Source organism: Gekko japonicus, unplaced genomic scaffold (assembly GCF_001447785.1).
Source record: "Gekko japonicus isolate JY-2015 unplaced genomic scaffold, Gekko_japonicus_V1.1 scaffold734, whole genome shotgun sequence".
Taxonomy (NCBI): domain Eukaryota; kingdom Metazoa; phylum Chordata; class Lepidosauria; order Squamata; family Gekkonidae; genus Gekko; species Gekko japonicus.
In genome coordinates, this window is record NW_015174295.1 from 280,271 (window position 1) to 294,780 (window position 14,510).

At 47.8% G+C, this 14,510-nt stretch overlaps 1 protein-coding gene across 1 annotated transcript in view; it reads right to left on the reverse strand.

The window, feature by feature from the left end:
* LCTL (lactase like) overlaps nt 1-14,510 on the reverse strand; it is a 74,560-nt gene that overhangs the window by 1,203 nt on the left and 58,847 nt on the right. The window contains exons 5-16 of the mRNA XM_015424068.1: nt 13,793-13,953; nt 12,307-12,467; nt 12,039-12,126; nt 10,670-10,779; nt 10,400-10,528; nt 8,978-9,073; nt 7,722-7,776; nt 7,460-7,621; nt 5,638-5,906; nt 3,059-3,185; nt 2,772-2,971; nt 212-275 (exon numbers count right to left, since the gene is read on the reverse strand). Of these exons, the coding sequence (XP_015279554.1) occupies nt 212-275; nt 2,772-2,971; nt 3,059-3,185; nt 5,638-5,906; nt 7,460-7,621; nt 7,722-7,776; nt 8,978-9,073; nt 10,400-10,528; nt 10,670-10,779; nt 12,039-12,126; nt 12,307-12,467; nt 13,793-13,953 (1,622 nt within the window). The remainder of the gene's footprint in view (nt 1-211; nt 276-2,771; nt 2,972-3,058; nt 3,186-5,637; nt 5,907-7,459; nt 7,622-7,721; nt 7,777-8,977; nt 9,074-10,399; nt 10,529-10,669; nt 10,780-12,038; nt 12,127-12,306; nt 12,468-13,792; nt 13,954-14,510) is intronic.

Sequence of the window (14,510 nt, forward strand, 5' to 3'; positions counted from 1 at the left end):
CAAACTCCTTTAACATTTGGACTGAAACCTAACCTGAACAGTAGCCCTCCGTTATAAGTATTCCGAACCTAGGTTCCAACTATTCCGATCCTACATTTCCGCTTGTGCTGAGCTTCTGTGAGGAGGAAGAGCAATAGCGCGCGGGGGGTGGGGGTGGGGGCCAGTGTCAAAACTATGGCCTGCAAGCAAGGAAGAGAAGCCGTAAAGTTACCTGTCACAAGAAGCTGGCTGCTAGAAGAACAAATATCCGAGGCCTGGTGATGCCAGCTTGCCACCTGTCAAGTAGAATCACAGAATCCTAGAGTTGGAAGGGGCTACACAGACCATCTAGTCCAACCCCCTGCCCAATGCAGGACCAGCCTAAAGCATCTCTGACAGATATTCGCCCAGCCTCTTCTTGGAAGCTGTCAGTCAAGGGGAGCTCACCGCCTCCCTCGGAAGCTGATTCCACCTTTGAACCACTCTGACTGTGAAAAAGTGTTTCCTAATATCCAGCCAATACCTTTCTGCAATTTAAACTCGTTGCTTCGGGTCCTCTCCTCCACTGCTGACTGGAACAGCTCCTTGCCCTCCCCCAAATGACAGCCTTTCGAATATTTAAAGACAGCAATCATGTCCCCCCCTCAATCTCCTCTTCTCCAAACTAAACATTCCCAGGGCCCTTAGCCTTTCCTCGTAGGGCTCAGTCTCCAGATTTCTGATCATCCTCCTCGCTCTCTTCTGCACCCTCTCGATTTTGTCCACATCCTTTTTGAAGTGAGGCCTCCAGAACTGCACACAGTACTCCAGGTATGGCTTGACCAAGGCAGTATACAGGGGGGCTATGACCTCCTGCGATTTCAATGCTATGGCCCTTTAAATACAACCCAAGACTGAATTTGCCTTTTTTGCCACCGCATCACACTGACTGGTCATATTTAGTTTACAGTCCACCCTTACCCCAAGATCTCTTTCGCATACACCACTCCCCAGAAAGGTATCCTCCATCCAGTATTTGTGCTTGACATTTTTGTAGCCCAGATGTAATACTATCCATTTATCTTTGTTGAATTGCATCCTGTTTGCAACTGCCCACTTCTCCAGAGTATTCAGGTCTCATTGAATTTTAACTCTTATCTTCTTGGGTGTTGGCTGCTCCTCCCAACTGGGTATCATCAGCAAATTTAATGAGTATCCCTTCTACCCCTTCATCCAGATCATTGATAAAAATATTGAACCTGTTGTTAATCCTACGGGGGCAGAGCTGGCAACTGCCCCCTTACCCCACCCCCTCCCCACCCTTAGTCACCATGAACTGGTGTAAGCAAGGTGTGCTCCCCCAGAGGTTGCTGGTGGGCCAAGAAAAGGGCAACTAGACTGATAAAAGGGTTGTAACACTTTCCCTAGGAAGAAAGGTTAAAGGTTAGTCACCACAGACTGGTGTAAGCAAGGTGTGCTCCCCCAGAGGTTGCTGGTGGGCCAAGAAAAGGGCAACTAGACTGATAAAAGGGTTGTAACACTTTCCCTAGGAAGAAAGGTTAAAACGCTTGGGGCTCTTTAGCTTGGAGAAACGACAGCTGAGGGGGGACATGATCGAGGTTTACAAGGTTATGCATGGGATAGAGCAGGTGGAGAGAGAAGTCCTTTTCTCCCTTTCTCACAAGACAAGAACTCAGTGGGCACTCCATGAAATTGCTGAGTGGTTGGGTTAGAGCAGATGAAAGGAAGTCCTTCTTCACCCAAAGAGTGATTAACACATGGAATTCACTGCCACAGGAGATGGTGGCGGCTACAAGCATGGACGGCTTCAAGGGGGGATTGGATAAACATATGAAGAGGTCCATCGGTAGCGATTAGCCGCAAGGTATAGATAGGAACTCTCAGTCTGGGGCAAGTGATGCTGTGTATTCTCAGTGCCTGGGGGGGGCAACAGTGGGAGGGCTTCTGGTGTCCTGGCCCCACTGCTGGACCATCCATCCACTGTATCGACCCTCTCGCTGTAATCCACCTCGAGTCCAAGTGAGAAAGGCAGATGATAAACAACATAAATGAAATAATTCTACATGCAGTTTTAATGAAAATTTGGTTGCTGAGTTTGAGAGGAATTGGACCCCTGCCCCAGGTGAGTAAGGGGGTCAAGGTGGACGTAGGCTTTAATCCTGGCTCTCTTTGTTCTTGTTCTAAAACTCCAAAGCGCATTTTCCCATGAAGAAGAAGAGTTTGGATTTATACCCCGTCCTTCACTACCCAAAGGTGTCTCAGAGTGGTTTACAAACTCCTTTCCCTTCCCCTCCCCACAACAGACACCCCGTGAGGTAGGTGGGGATGAGAGAGCTCTGACAGAAACTGCTCTTTTTCAAGAACAGCTCTTATCAGAGCTACGGCTTGCCCAAGGTCATCCAGCCAGGTGCAAGTGGAGGAGTGGGGAATCAAACCCTGGTCTACCAGATTAGAGTCCGCGCACTTAACCACTACACCAAACTGGCTGGATGAAATTGGATTTATACCCCACCTTTCACTACTCAAAGGAGATTCAGAGCAGCTTACAATCTCCTTTCCCTTCCCTTCCCCACAACAGACACCCTGAGAGGTAGGTGGGGCTGAAAGAGCTCTTTCAAGGATTGCCCTTGAGAGAACAGCTCCGAATGAACTTGTAACTGACCCAAGGTCACACCAGCAGCTGCATGTGGAGGAGTGGGGAATCAAACCCAGTTTTCCCAGATTAGGGTCTGCGCTCCAAACCACTACACCAAACTGGCTCTCAAGCACAAATTAGCAGTAAGCCGCCTTACCTCCTTCGCATTAGGAAACCCATTCGCTTTGATGATTTTCTTATAATAGTGAACGGATGCTTTTGGATATCGGGGTTTGTTCAGGTTTTGAAAATCAACGTAATAGAGTCCAAATCTCTCAGAGTAGCCTCGGTTCCATTCAAATTTATCCAGCAGAGACCATGCCGTGTAGCCCTGGACGTTAACACCGTCCTTAATGGCTGGGGGGATAAAAGGTTCTTTCATTAACTGGGATAATGATAGGAGGACCCGTGTGGACGTATTCGATTAGTTAAGTTAAATTTCACCTTTTAGCATCTCATTAATGTACCCCTTTAAATAGTCTATTCTCCAGTCGTCACATAGCTGAGCACATGGCAACTTTTCCGAGATGCCATTCTCCGTCACATAAATTAGCGGGTTTCCGTATTGTACCTGGAGACAAAGAGAGAGAACTTCATTGCTGGTATCTGACAAAGGGAGTTCTTGAAAGCTTAAACCCCCCAAACCGTTGTTGGTCTTCAAGATGTGAATGGAATTGAATGCAGCTGCTGTACTGCAGACCAGCACAGCTGCGGTCTAAAACGATCTTCACAGTTGGTTGCATACTGAAGAGGATGCAGATTTGGCTCAAATAATCTGTTCTGATGCTTCGTTGCAACTGGTGTGGGTACCAAATGTACTTCTAACATGAGATGAAATCACTGGATGTGAGTGGACCATCAACTAGAAACTTATGTTCTCTCTAAGCCGTGGAGTCTTGTGAGCAAAAAATCTACTTTATGAGCTACTGGCATTAAAGTTGTGAACAGATGATTTGGCTACTGCATAAATTAGTTTGCTCTGGAGCCATGCTTCCTGTGCGAAGATAGAAATGTGTGAGCCAGAGGCTAAAAAACTGTGAGCTGGCTCACACTGGCTCAGCTTAGAGGGAACACTGACTGGCATCCAAAACTCTTACCACATATCAACGGGACGATCATTCATAATTGCCCTCCTTAGGGTGGGTCTCTAAACTGCAATTGCGATTGTGAGACCGTCTTTTTTTTTTTTAGAGAGAGAGAGAGATTCAGGCGGGTCACCGTGTTGTTGCGAAGCAACAGGGCAATGTGTGAGTCCAGCAACACCTTTAAGACCAACCAAGTTCAATTCTGGGTATAAGCTTTCGTTCCTGGGATCCCAGATCACCGCAGACTGTGACAACAGCCATGAAATTAAAAGACGCCTGCTCCTTGGGAGGAAAGCGATGGCAAACCTAAACAGTATGATAAAAGGTAGAGACATCACCCTGCCAACAAAAGTCTGCATGGTCAAAGCAATGGTATTCCTAGTAGTCATGTATGGCTGTGAGATCTGGAGTATAAGGAAGGCCGAGCGCCGAAGAATAGATTCTTTTGAACTATGGTGCTGGAGAAGACTCTTGAGAGTCCCTTGGACTGCAAGAAGATCAAATCAGTCAATCCTAAAGGAAATCAACCCTGACTGTTCCCTGGAAGGCCATATAATGAAACTGAAGCTCAAATACTTTGGCCACCCAATGAGAAGGGAGCACTCCCTGGAGAAGACCCTGATGCTGGGAAAGATTGAAGGTCAAAGAAGACGGGGACGGCAAAGGATGAGATGGTTAGACAGTGTCATCGATGCAACGAACATGAAATTGAGCCAACTTCGGAGGACGGCGGAAGACAGGAGGGCCTGGCGGGAGCTGGTCCATGAGGTCGCGAAGAGTCGGACTCGACTGTGCGACTGAACAACAACAACAAGCTTTCGTGTGCATACACATGAAAGCTTATACCCAGAATTAAACTTGGTTGGTCTTAAAGGTGCCACTGGACTCAAACTTTGTTTTATTTTTCTGAGAGCCTTTTATCATGAAATTACAGGCCCAGCCATCCTCCGAGAAGGCAGCCGTACATCCTGGCTTGTTGTCCATGTATGTAACATTACTTGGTTCCGTGACAGTGGCTGACTAGCAGGTGAATGTGGAACTTTTTACGCTGCAAAACCGTAATGAAGTAAGATGGTAATGAAATGGTGCTACTTCAGATGCAAGTCAGCTTTTTGGAGTTGCAGCCACTTCATTTAGAAAATGTGTATGTCACCTATGCGGATCTGTTTGAGGTGGCTCATACCAATAAAATAAAGCCAAGCAGACGATAAAAACACACCATACCAATAAAAACGTCATGACAACAATCCAAGCCATTAAAAAAACAGTCAATAAAAGCAAGCCAAGGCATAAAAAACAAAAAATGGCACTGTCTCGAATCGTGTTCCCTCTAAGCTGAGTTAGTGTGAGCTGGCTCACAGTTTTTTTAGCCCTCAGCTCACACATTCTTGTCTTAGCTCAGGAAGGATGGCTACAGAGCAAACTCATTTATGCTGTAGCCAAATTGCTCGCTCACAGCTTTAATGCCAGCCGCTCACAAAGTAGAATCTTTGCTCACAAGACTCCACAGCTTAGAGGGAGCATTGGTCTAGAATGGTAGGTAGGACTGTTCTCAGGCTAGGCGCAAGCCCTAAAACAGCCAGGAAAAGGACCCATTGGTAAAAAGCCTGCGTAAAGAGCAGTGTTTTCGGGTGGCACTTAAAAGACAGTCACGTAGGTGCCAGGCTAGCCTCGGGAGGGGGCATTCCAAAAGTGAGGTGCCACCACTGAAAAATCCCTGTTCTTGTTGGAGGCAGAGAGGGGAAAGCTTGAGAAGAAGGTCTCTACTGATGGGCTGGACAGTGTGGGAGGAGACTGTCCTTCAAGTCTTTGTGTAAGGAACACGCGTTTGAATCAAGCTCTGACATGCCATGACATCAGAAGGTACTTCCACCTTAAGACAAAAGCTTGCCCTGAAAAGAGCAACAAAGACCCTTCAACTAAAGAAGCCCAAGTTACCTTGACAAAGTTGAGTAACCTCCGGAAGCCCCAGGGCACAGAATATAGCCACTTGGAGCCGGACTCGGGCCACTTGGGGTCCACCAATTCCACCAAGTTGCGATCGGTGAAATAACTCAATCCCGGAGGGGCGTGGCTCTTCTGGGAAATGTAATAGGTAGTGAAATGACTGATTCCCAGGAAGTCCACGGTGCCTTTAACGTAGTTTTTCTCCTGCACTGAAAAAGCTGGGAGTCTTGATGGTATTCCTTGTTCGGTGCTCTTTTTACCTATCCAGGCAAAATGTAGAAGAGAAAAAGCATTTAATGCTTGTAACGGGCCTCTGAAATGACCTTGCAGTGTGGCTTGGGAGTAGCGGCTGTCCGAATCACAGCATCTACGCCACGGCCAAAATTTTCAGTAGTCATCTGTCCTTTCTGCTGAGTCGTGAATGCCTCACCAGGTAGTCCTTCTGAACTTCAGAGTGCAAAGGGCTAAATGAATAGTACTTAAGTACTCTCTCAAGCTGCCACTAGTTGGAGCTACTAACTATAGTAGACTGCCATGAGAAGTACTGCGGTTAAAGTCCTGCAGCAGCTTCAGAACAGGTATCTCTAGTAGGTTGATGAGGTTGAACAGGGGTCCCCAGTCTCTTTCATCACAATACAAGAACTCGTGGGCACTCAATGAAACTGCTGAGCAGTCGGGTTAGAACGGATAAAAGGAAGTCCTTCACCCAAAGAGCGATTAACACATGGAGTTCACTGCCACAGGAGGTGGCGGCAGCTACAAGCATGGACGGCTTCAAGAGGGAATTGTATAAACATACGGAGCAGAGGTCCATCAGTGCCTCTTAACCACAAGGTATAGATAGGAACTCTCAGTCTGGGGCAAGGGATGCTCTGTATCCTTGGTGTTTGGGGGATCAGGCAACAGTGGGAGGGCTTCTAGTGTCCTGGCCCCACTGCTGGACCTCCTGATGGCACCCGGTGTTTTTGGCCACTGTGTGACACAGAGTGTTGGACTGGATGGGCCATTGGCCCGATCCAACATTGGCTTCTGTTACATTCTTATGTCTGGGGCAATGATGCTCTGTGTTCTTGGCGCTTGGGGGGCAACAGTGGGAGGGCTTTTGGAATTCTGGTCTTGCTGGTGGACCTCCTAATGGCTCCTGGGTTTTGACCACTGTATCACACGACCTGGATGGGTCATTGGCCTGATCCAACATGGCTTTTCTGCTGTTCTTATGTCTGGGACAAGTAATGCACTGTATTCTTGGTGCTTGGGGGGGGGCAACAGTGGGAGGGGTTCTAGTCTCCTGGCCCCACTGGTGGACCTCCTGATGGCACCTGGTATTTCTGGCCACTGTGTGTCGGACTGGACGAGCCATTAGCCTGATCCAACATTGGCTTCTCTTATCTTCTTATCCTGTGGTCACTTTTGGGACTCTGGCACAGCATGGTGGGCACAGCCACGAAATGGCTGCCGCAGGAGACGGAGCCAGCCACAAAATGGCTGCCGCAGCTTACCTTCCAAAGCAACATTTTTTAAAAAGCTGTGTGGCCAATCAAATCTCCGACGGCCACTCGGAAGCCTTGTCCTGCAAAAGCCCAATCTGGCCCAGCCGACTTCTAAAAACACTCAGCAGGGGCCATGATGCCCCGGGCACCACGTTGGGGGACCCCTGAGTTAGGATTTCAGAGCATTGCTGCCACCAGAATCTATCATGGGGTAGCTAAATCCGCACTAAAATATACCCCGTCACTCTCCTTTTGCCTACATCATGATTTTAAAAAGCCACTATAAATACCACACACACACACACACACCTGCCGTGACTTACCTACATACTCCTTCATAACTCCGGGATAGTCTCCGTGGTAGAGCGGATTGGCAAACCATCCCAGGGAAAACTGCATGTACCTCTCCGCTACTTCAACATCGGTCTTGCTGCTCAGGTCAACGGGTTCCCCCCAGGCGCTGTGTAAAGAGATCCCCACCAGGCCTTAAAACAAAGGGGCACACAGGGCGTCAGTGATCCACCTGGGAGGCACCTCATCCCGAAACAGAGCTGTTTTCTTTGTGGCCGCACTGCGGACGCTTACCTTGTTGCTGACGGCGCCATTTCTTTTGATAAGAGTGCCACACATCCGCATGAGCCTGCGGGGAGACGTGGCCGATGAGCAAGAAGCAGTGAATACAGTCGCGAATGCATCAAGCTGCCTTACACAGAATCCGACTCAGTAGAGGACCAACAATTAAAACTTAATCTATAAATAATATGTGAAAATACGTGTATTTATTTGTAAAGAATTAAAAGACATAGGGGCCCAATCACACCTCATGTAAAAATCCCAAAATACACCGAGGCCAATGAACTTGACCTGACGCATTTCGGCCTGCTAGGGCCTTCTTCAAAGGTCAAATACAATGAGGAACAAATTGCCTTATACCATAACACAAGACAATTGTATAGCATGGATACAAAATGGGCCAGAAAGGAATTGTTCCAGAGTGGAATTACTAGGCATACAATGAAAGTCTAAATGAGGCCTCCCAAGATCCAATCATATGCCAAATGATATTTCACTGATAATAATTTGTGGTCCAGAAGGTGCTGGGGATTGAACCTGGGACCTCCTGCGTGCCAAGCATAGGGTGTTCCACTGAGCCATGGCCCCTCTCTACAGCACTCCAGGGTCTCAGGCAGAGGTCTTTCATATCACCTCCCACCTGGTCCTTTAAACTGGAGATGCCGGGGATTGAACCTGGGACCTTCTGCATGCCAAGCAGATGCTCTGCCACTGGGCCACAGCTCCTCTTGACAGCTCTCCAGGGTCTCAGGCGGAGGTCTTTCCCATCACCTCCTGCCTGGTCCTTTTAACTGGAGATGCCAGAACCTGGGACCATCTGCATGCTCTACCACTAAGCCTTGGGATGTTTTTGTCAATGCAGATGGGAAACTTTGCGATCACGGACATCATCTAATGCTTCAGAGGGACACATCGTTATAATATGAGGAAGCCCTATAGGAAAGGGACTGTTCCCAGCCTGGTGAGTGGATGCCCAGATATCCAGCGCTGGAAGGGCAGGGACCAGGTGTTGCCCCTACTGGAATGGGGTTCTGGAGAAAGGGGACCGTGGCTCTCTTGCCACATGGGCACTGTCTGCAAAGAACCTTTTAGCTTGTTAGAACGATATGCTTCCAGCATCACAGCATCACCTCAAAGGAAACACATAATTCTCCCCAGCTCACATTGTTCCTCCTTACACGTGTGTGTGGGGCACTCGCGGTAACATGAATCCAGCCCACGATCCTTGTTTGATGGCAATTCAGAGGGTGTTGTGTTTTTTTTTTTACCTTGATTATGTGATGTGCTGCTTTATAAGCGCCACCCGAGCCCAGCTTCTGGCCTGGCGCGTGCCGCCCTGTTTCATACCCCTCTTCAGCAATTGCCTGGGAAACATGAGGTGTGCATTTTGGTAATTCTGCACGGTTGGAGAAAGGGCACCACATACCAAGTTATCGAATCAAAGTGCGGAAGGGCCATGCTACATTGTACATTCACCCAAACTTTTGACATAAAACACACAGTCCAAGTCTGTGCATGTTTACTCCAAAGTAAGTCCCCGTTTTTTCTTTCTTTTTTTAATATATATATATTATTTATCATTTTCCATTACAAAAAACCCCACAAACCACAATCTATCACATATTATGGAGTTAACATTACAGATTTTTTTTCATCCATCTATCTACATTTTGCCATCTTTTTTGATGCACATTTTCTTCTTTCCCAACTAATATCAAATTTATTTTATCCATTTCTTTTATTTCCATCATTTTCATAGTTAATTCTTCTCTATTTGGTGTTCTATCTGATTTCCAAGTCCCCGTTTTTTTCAATGGGCCTTCCGTACAGGTAAGGAGAGACTGGATTTATACCCTGCCCTTCACTCGGAGTCTCAGAGTGGGTTACAGTCTCCTTCCCTCCCTCTCCCCACAACACAGACACCCTGTGAGGTAGGTGGGGTTGAGAGAGCTCTGAGAGGACTGTGACTGACCCAGGGTCACCCAGCTGGCTGCATGTGGAGGAGTGGGGAATCAAACCCGGTTCTCCCAGATTAGAGTCCGCTGCTCTTAACCACTACACCAAACTGGCTTAACAATATACATTTTTGGGCCAGTCGAAAGTGCTGTTTAAGACTTGCCCAAGGTCTAGACAATCCCCTGGAATATTAGGCTTTTCAGACTTGAACAGTAACCCCCCTGTAAGGAGTGCCATGGAACCGAAACCCTCTCCTGTGTCACAACTGAATGGCATTGTGGGCTATGTTGGGGGAGGAGCTGCCATTCGAGAAGTACAACTGTGACACATGCACACCCAGTCACATAGATCCATTTGCCTGGTTCTTCAGTTGCTCTAAGTCAGTGGTGGCGAACCTATGGCATTCAGAGCCCTCTCTGTGGGCACACATGCCATCGCCCCAGCCAGGCCCCAGACCATCATTAAAGTGTCGAATTCTCTGCCAAATAATTTAAAATAAATGAAAGCATTTGGGATTGCTTTCCTTACTTTGTTTGAATCATCTTAAGTTAATGTATGAGTTGTTTTTTCTAAAGTAAAACCTCAGTAATCAGGTTAAATTGCCGTGTTGGGACTTTGCGATAAATAAAGTGGGTTTTGGGTCGCAGTTTGGGCACTCGGTCTCTAAAAGGTTCGCCATCACTGCTCTAAGTTCTTGCATTGGGAGGGCAAACCCATCGGAAGCAGTGACTTACCCAAGGGTTGTTAAAAGTAATCCAGTGTTTCACGCGGTCCCCGAAGCTCTCAAAGCACAGGTCTGCATAATCCTTAAAATAACGTGTCATGCTTATGTTCTGCCAGCCGCCATATTTTTGTTGAAGAGCCTGTAAGCACAAACACTTAGAAAAGTCACGCATGGGACTTCGGCTGAACATCTGCCGTTCCCTTCTGGTTTATGAACAATGGCTGTTGCCCCTCCCACCCACCCAAGTCAGTTGACATTGGAGGAATAGCTTTGTTCACACCTGTGGCAGATCCCAGTAGTAGAGGGTTACAATGGGAATGATCTTGTTTGCCAATAAAGCGTTGATCGTATCATTGTAGAATCCTAGGCCTTCCTTGTTGACTTTCTCTGCTGTAAAAACAAAGACCGGAGAACAACTCGATTCAAGGTGCTTAAGATACCAAAATTTATGCTTTCAAGAGTAAAAACTCATACCCAGGAAACCTTGTTTTATAAGAAGAGATGAGAAGAGATTGGATTTATACCCTGCCCTTCACTCGGCGTCTCAGAGCGGCTTACAGACTCCTTTCCCTTCCCCTCTCCTCCCCTCCCCGCAACAGGCACCCTGTGAGGTAGGTAGGGCTGAGAGAGGTCTTTTCAGAACTGTCCTTGAGAGAACAGCTCTGACCAGAACTATGGCTTGCCCAAGGTCATCCAGCAGGTGCAAGTGGAGGAGGAGGAGGAAGAGAGGAGATTGGATTTATACCCCACCCTTCACTACCCAAAGATGTCTCAGAGTGGCTTACAATCTCCTTTCCCTTCCCCTCCCCACAACAGACACCCTGTGAGGTAGGTGGGGCTGAGAGAGCTCTTGACTGAAACTGCTCTTTTTCAAGAACAGCTCTTATCAGAACTACGGCTTGCCCAAGGTCATCCAGCCAGGTGCAAGTGGAGGAGTGGGGAATCAAACCCGGTTCTCCCAGATTGGAGTCTGTACACTTAACCACTACACCAAACTGGCTCTACTACACCAAAGGTGCTCTTTGTCTCAAATCTAGTGTTCTACTGTAGACCAACACGGCTATCTGATGAAGACAACTTTGAACTCTTGAAATCTCCTAACCCCCCACCCCCAAACCTTGTTGGCCTCTAGGGAACCAAATCCAACCGTTGTACTGCAGACCAACCTCTGAAATCAAAGACCAGAGAGTATCTCAACTCCCTATTGACATTTAGATTAAAAAAAAACCCCAAACAAATGGGTCAGGATCCAAAGAGCTGCAGACTTTCATTAACCATCTACCTTCCGTGTCACGTACTACTTCTTGAACCTCTTCCAGCGTCAAGTGGTTTGGCAAGAAGCAGTGGGTGTGTCTGCATCATGTTTCAGCAACATGCTAACACACACACACACACATTCCCTGGGGCTCGCAGAACGAGTTACATGGTTCTTTAGACCCTTGCCATGAAAATTGCAATTTTAAAATTACGTGGCCAGCACATCAACACATTCCTCTCTCCCCTTCCCTTGGTGCCTAGGCAAGCTTGGGTGTTGCTATAATGTGGGGCCAGATTAAATCACTTGCTCCAAGCAATCTGATTTTTCACAGAAGACGGTCTGATTGCCATATATTCAATTGTGGGGAAATATCGGCCAGCATTTTGCTTACATTTAATGCCTGTGGGCAGCACACGGGGCCAGGAAATAGAAAACGAATAGTGGTTGACCTTCAGTTCTTTCAGTAGCTGGATATCGTCCTAGAAGAAGGAAATCGACGGTGGAAAACTTTAATTTGTTAAAAAAAAATATTCTAAAACTCTTGCTTCAGATTGAAATTTGCCATGCTAAGTCAGCATCCTCCTAGCCAATCTCGATCTCAGATTTGCTGCAGATCAATATGTTTATCCCCTGGCTGCAAAAACGAGTGCTCATCTCACCTTAATCTTATGGTAGCTTTCACATGCCGAGTCTGCTGTGTGGTTCATGAACACCTTTCCCCCCTGGTGCCCAAAAGCGTCCCAGATACTCGGGCCTTTCCCGGCTTTGTCCCAAGCACCTTCCGTTTGGCAGGCTGAACTTCCGACGCCCCAAAGGAACCCTGAAGATATTGAACAAAGATGACGGTAGAAAAGGAAACAATGGCCTTCCAAAAAAATAATCTTTGGTGAAACTGCAAGACGTATCCCTACATCCTGTTTCAGCATTACCCCCTTTTCAGAGTTATTCCTGGGTGTTAGCCAGGTTCGTCCGAGGCAGCCAAAATAACAGTTACCCTATGGCGATCAATTCATCGCTTATCCAGGTAGCTGTTATTTTGGTTTTTCAGAGTAGTGTCCACTGAGGTCTTTCTACTAGCAGGCAAGTGTTTGTGTTCAGTGCTGCGTGCGATAGCCTAATTTGCAAGAGGTGATCTTAGATGGACTTCCACATTTATCAATTCTCTCGTCTGATACTCTGGGGAAGGGGAGAAAAAAAGAAGAAGAAGAGTTTGGATTTATACACCGCCCTTCACTCCCCAAAGGAGTCTCAGAGCGGCTTACAAACTCCTTTCCCTTCCCCTCCCCACAACAGACACCCTGTGAGGCGGTGGGGCTGAGAGAGCTCTGAAAGAAACTGCTCTTTTTCGAGAACAGCTGTGCCAGAACTATGGCTTGCCCAAGGTCATCCAGCAGGTGCAAATGGAGGAGTGGGGAATCAAACCCGGTTCTCCCAGATTAGAGTCCGCGTACTTAACCACTACACCAAACTGGGTCTCAGAGAGACACGAGAGAGAGACAAGCAAGGGGTCTTTTGGGGGAAAGATGATTAGTGTTTCCAAATGGGGTCTGTTGCAGAAGGTATCCTTGCATAGTGGTTAGAGTGTCAGGCTTGGATCTGGGAGGCCCAGGTTCGAATTCCCACACTACCACAGAAGCTGTCGGGGTGACCTTGGGCTAGTCTTACACTCTCAGCCTAACCTACCTCACAAGGGTGTTGTGAGGAGAAAATGGAGGAAAGGAGAACGTGTAAGCTGCCTTGGATCTCAATTGGAGGGAAAGGTGAGGTACAGATGAAGTAAAGAATAGAGTTACAAAGGTCGCAGAATTCCTGCTTTCTGGGATGGAGTTCGGGTAACCTCGGCTAAGATTTCAGTTTAGAGAGATCTGAGCTAAAGGAAAGACTGAAGGTCAAAGAAGACGGGGACGGCAAAGGATGAGATGGTCAGACTGTCATCGAGGCAACGGACATGAAATTAAGCAAACTCCGGAAGACGGCGGAAGACAGGAGGGCCTGGCGTGATGTGGTCCATGGGGTCGCGATTAGTCGAACTCGACTGTGTGACCGAACAACAACGACAAGCTAAAGGTGCATCTGTGAACGCTACGGCCCCGCAGCCTGATGACTCCACAATCTCTCCCAAACCAGCTAAACAGGAAAGATCACCTTTGGGGAAAGTGCTGTAATAGAAGGAGCCGGGACTCTGCCTAGTCCAGGAGAAGTCCTCCGCAGAGGTTAGAACCAGGGTCAGCCCGAGCAGGCACCATGCTCTTGAAATACCCATCCGTACCACCATTGCCAAAGGCAGACACTGTCCGAGTCTCCACCTAATTGAACAAGATACTCCTGGTGAGTGTTCACACGAGCAGCATCCTGCCCAAACCAATCGGCCTTAAGGCCTTGCCTCAGGTTACCTGTTAGGAATTAAGAAGCAGGGTGAAACTTCCTCTGCCGGCGTCTCATCCTCTCCGGACGTCCATCTCTGCTAGTGGCCGGTAGGACACCCAAGGGAAATCCCCACCACCTGTTGATGGGAGATAGACTTCTTCTGAGCATGGAGGTTCGATGGAGTTAACCCCAGTAGAAAAATAACAGTAACCCTTCTCTCACGTGACTTGTCTCATCTTTCTCTGTTTTGTCCCATTTTCTTTACTTGTTACTTGTGCCTTTCAGGTGCATAACTAACAAGCAGGAGCCTGCAAAGACCCACAGTGCCATCCTAAGTGGAGTTAACTCCCTTCTCAGTCCACTGAAGTTATTGGGCTGGAAAGGGCAGCACTGCTTAGGATTGCCCTGCTAATTCCGCCAGCTTCCTTCCCTCCCTCCCTCCTTCCCTCCCTCCCTCCTTCCTTCCTCCCTCCCTCCCTCCCTCCTTCCTCCTTCC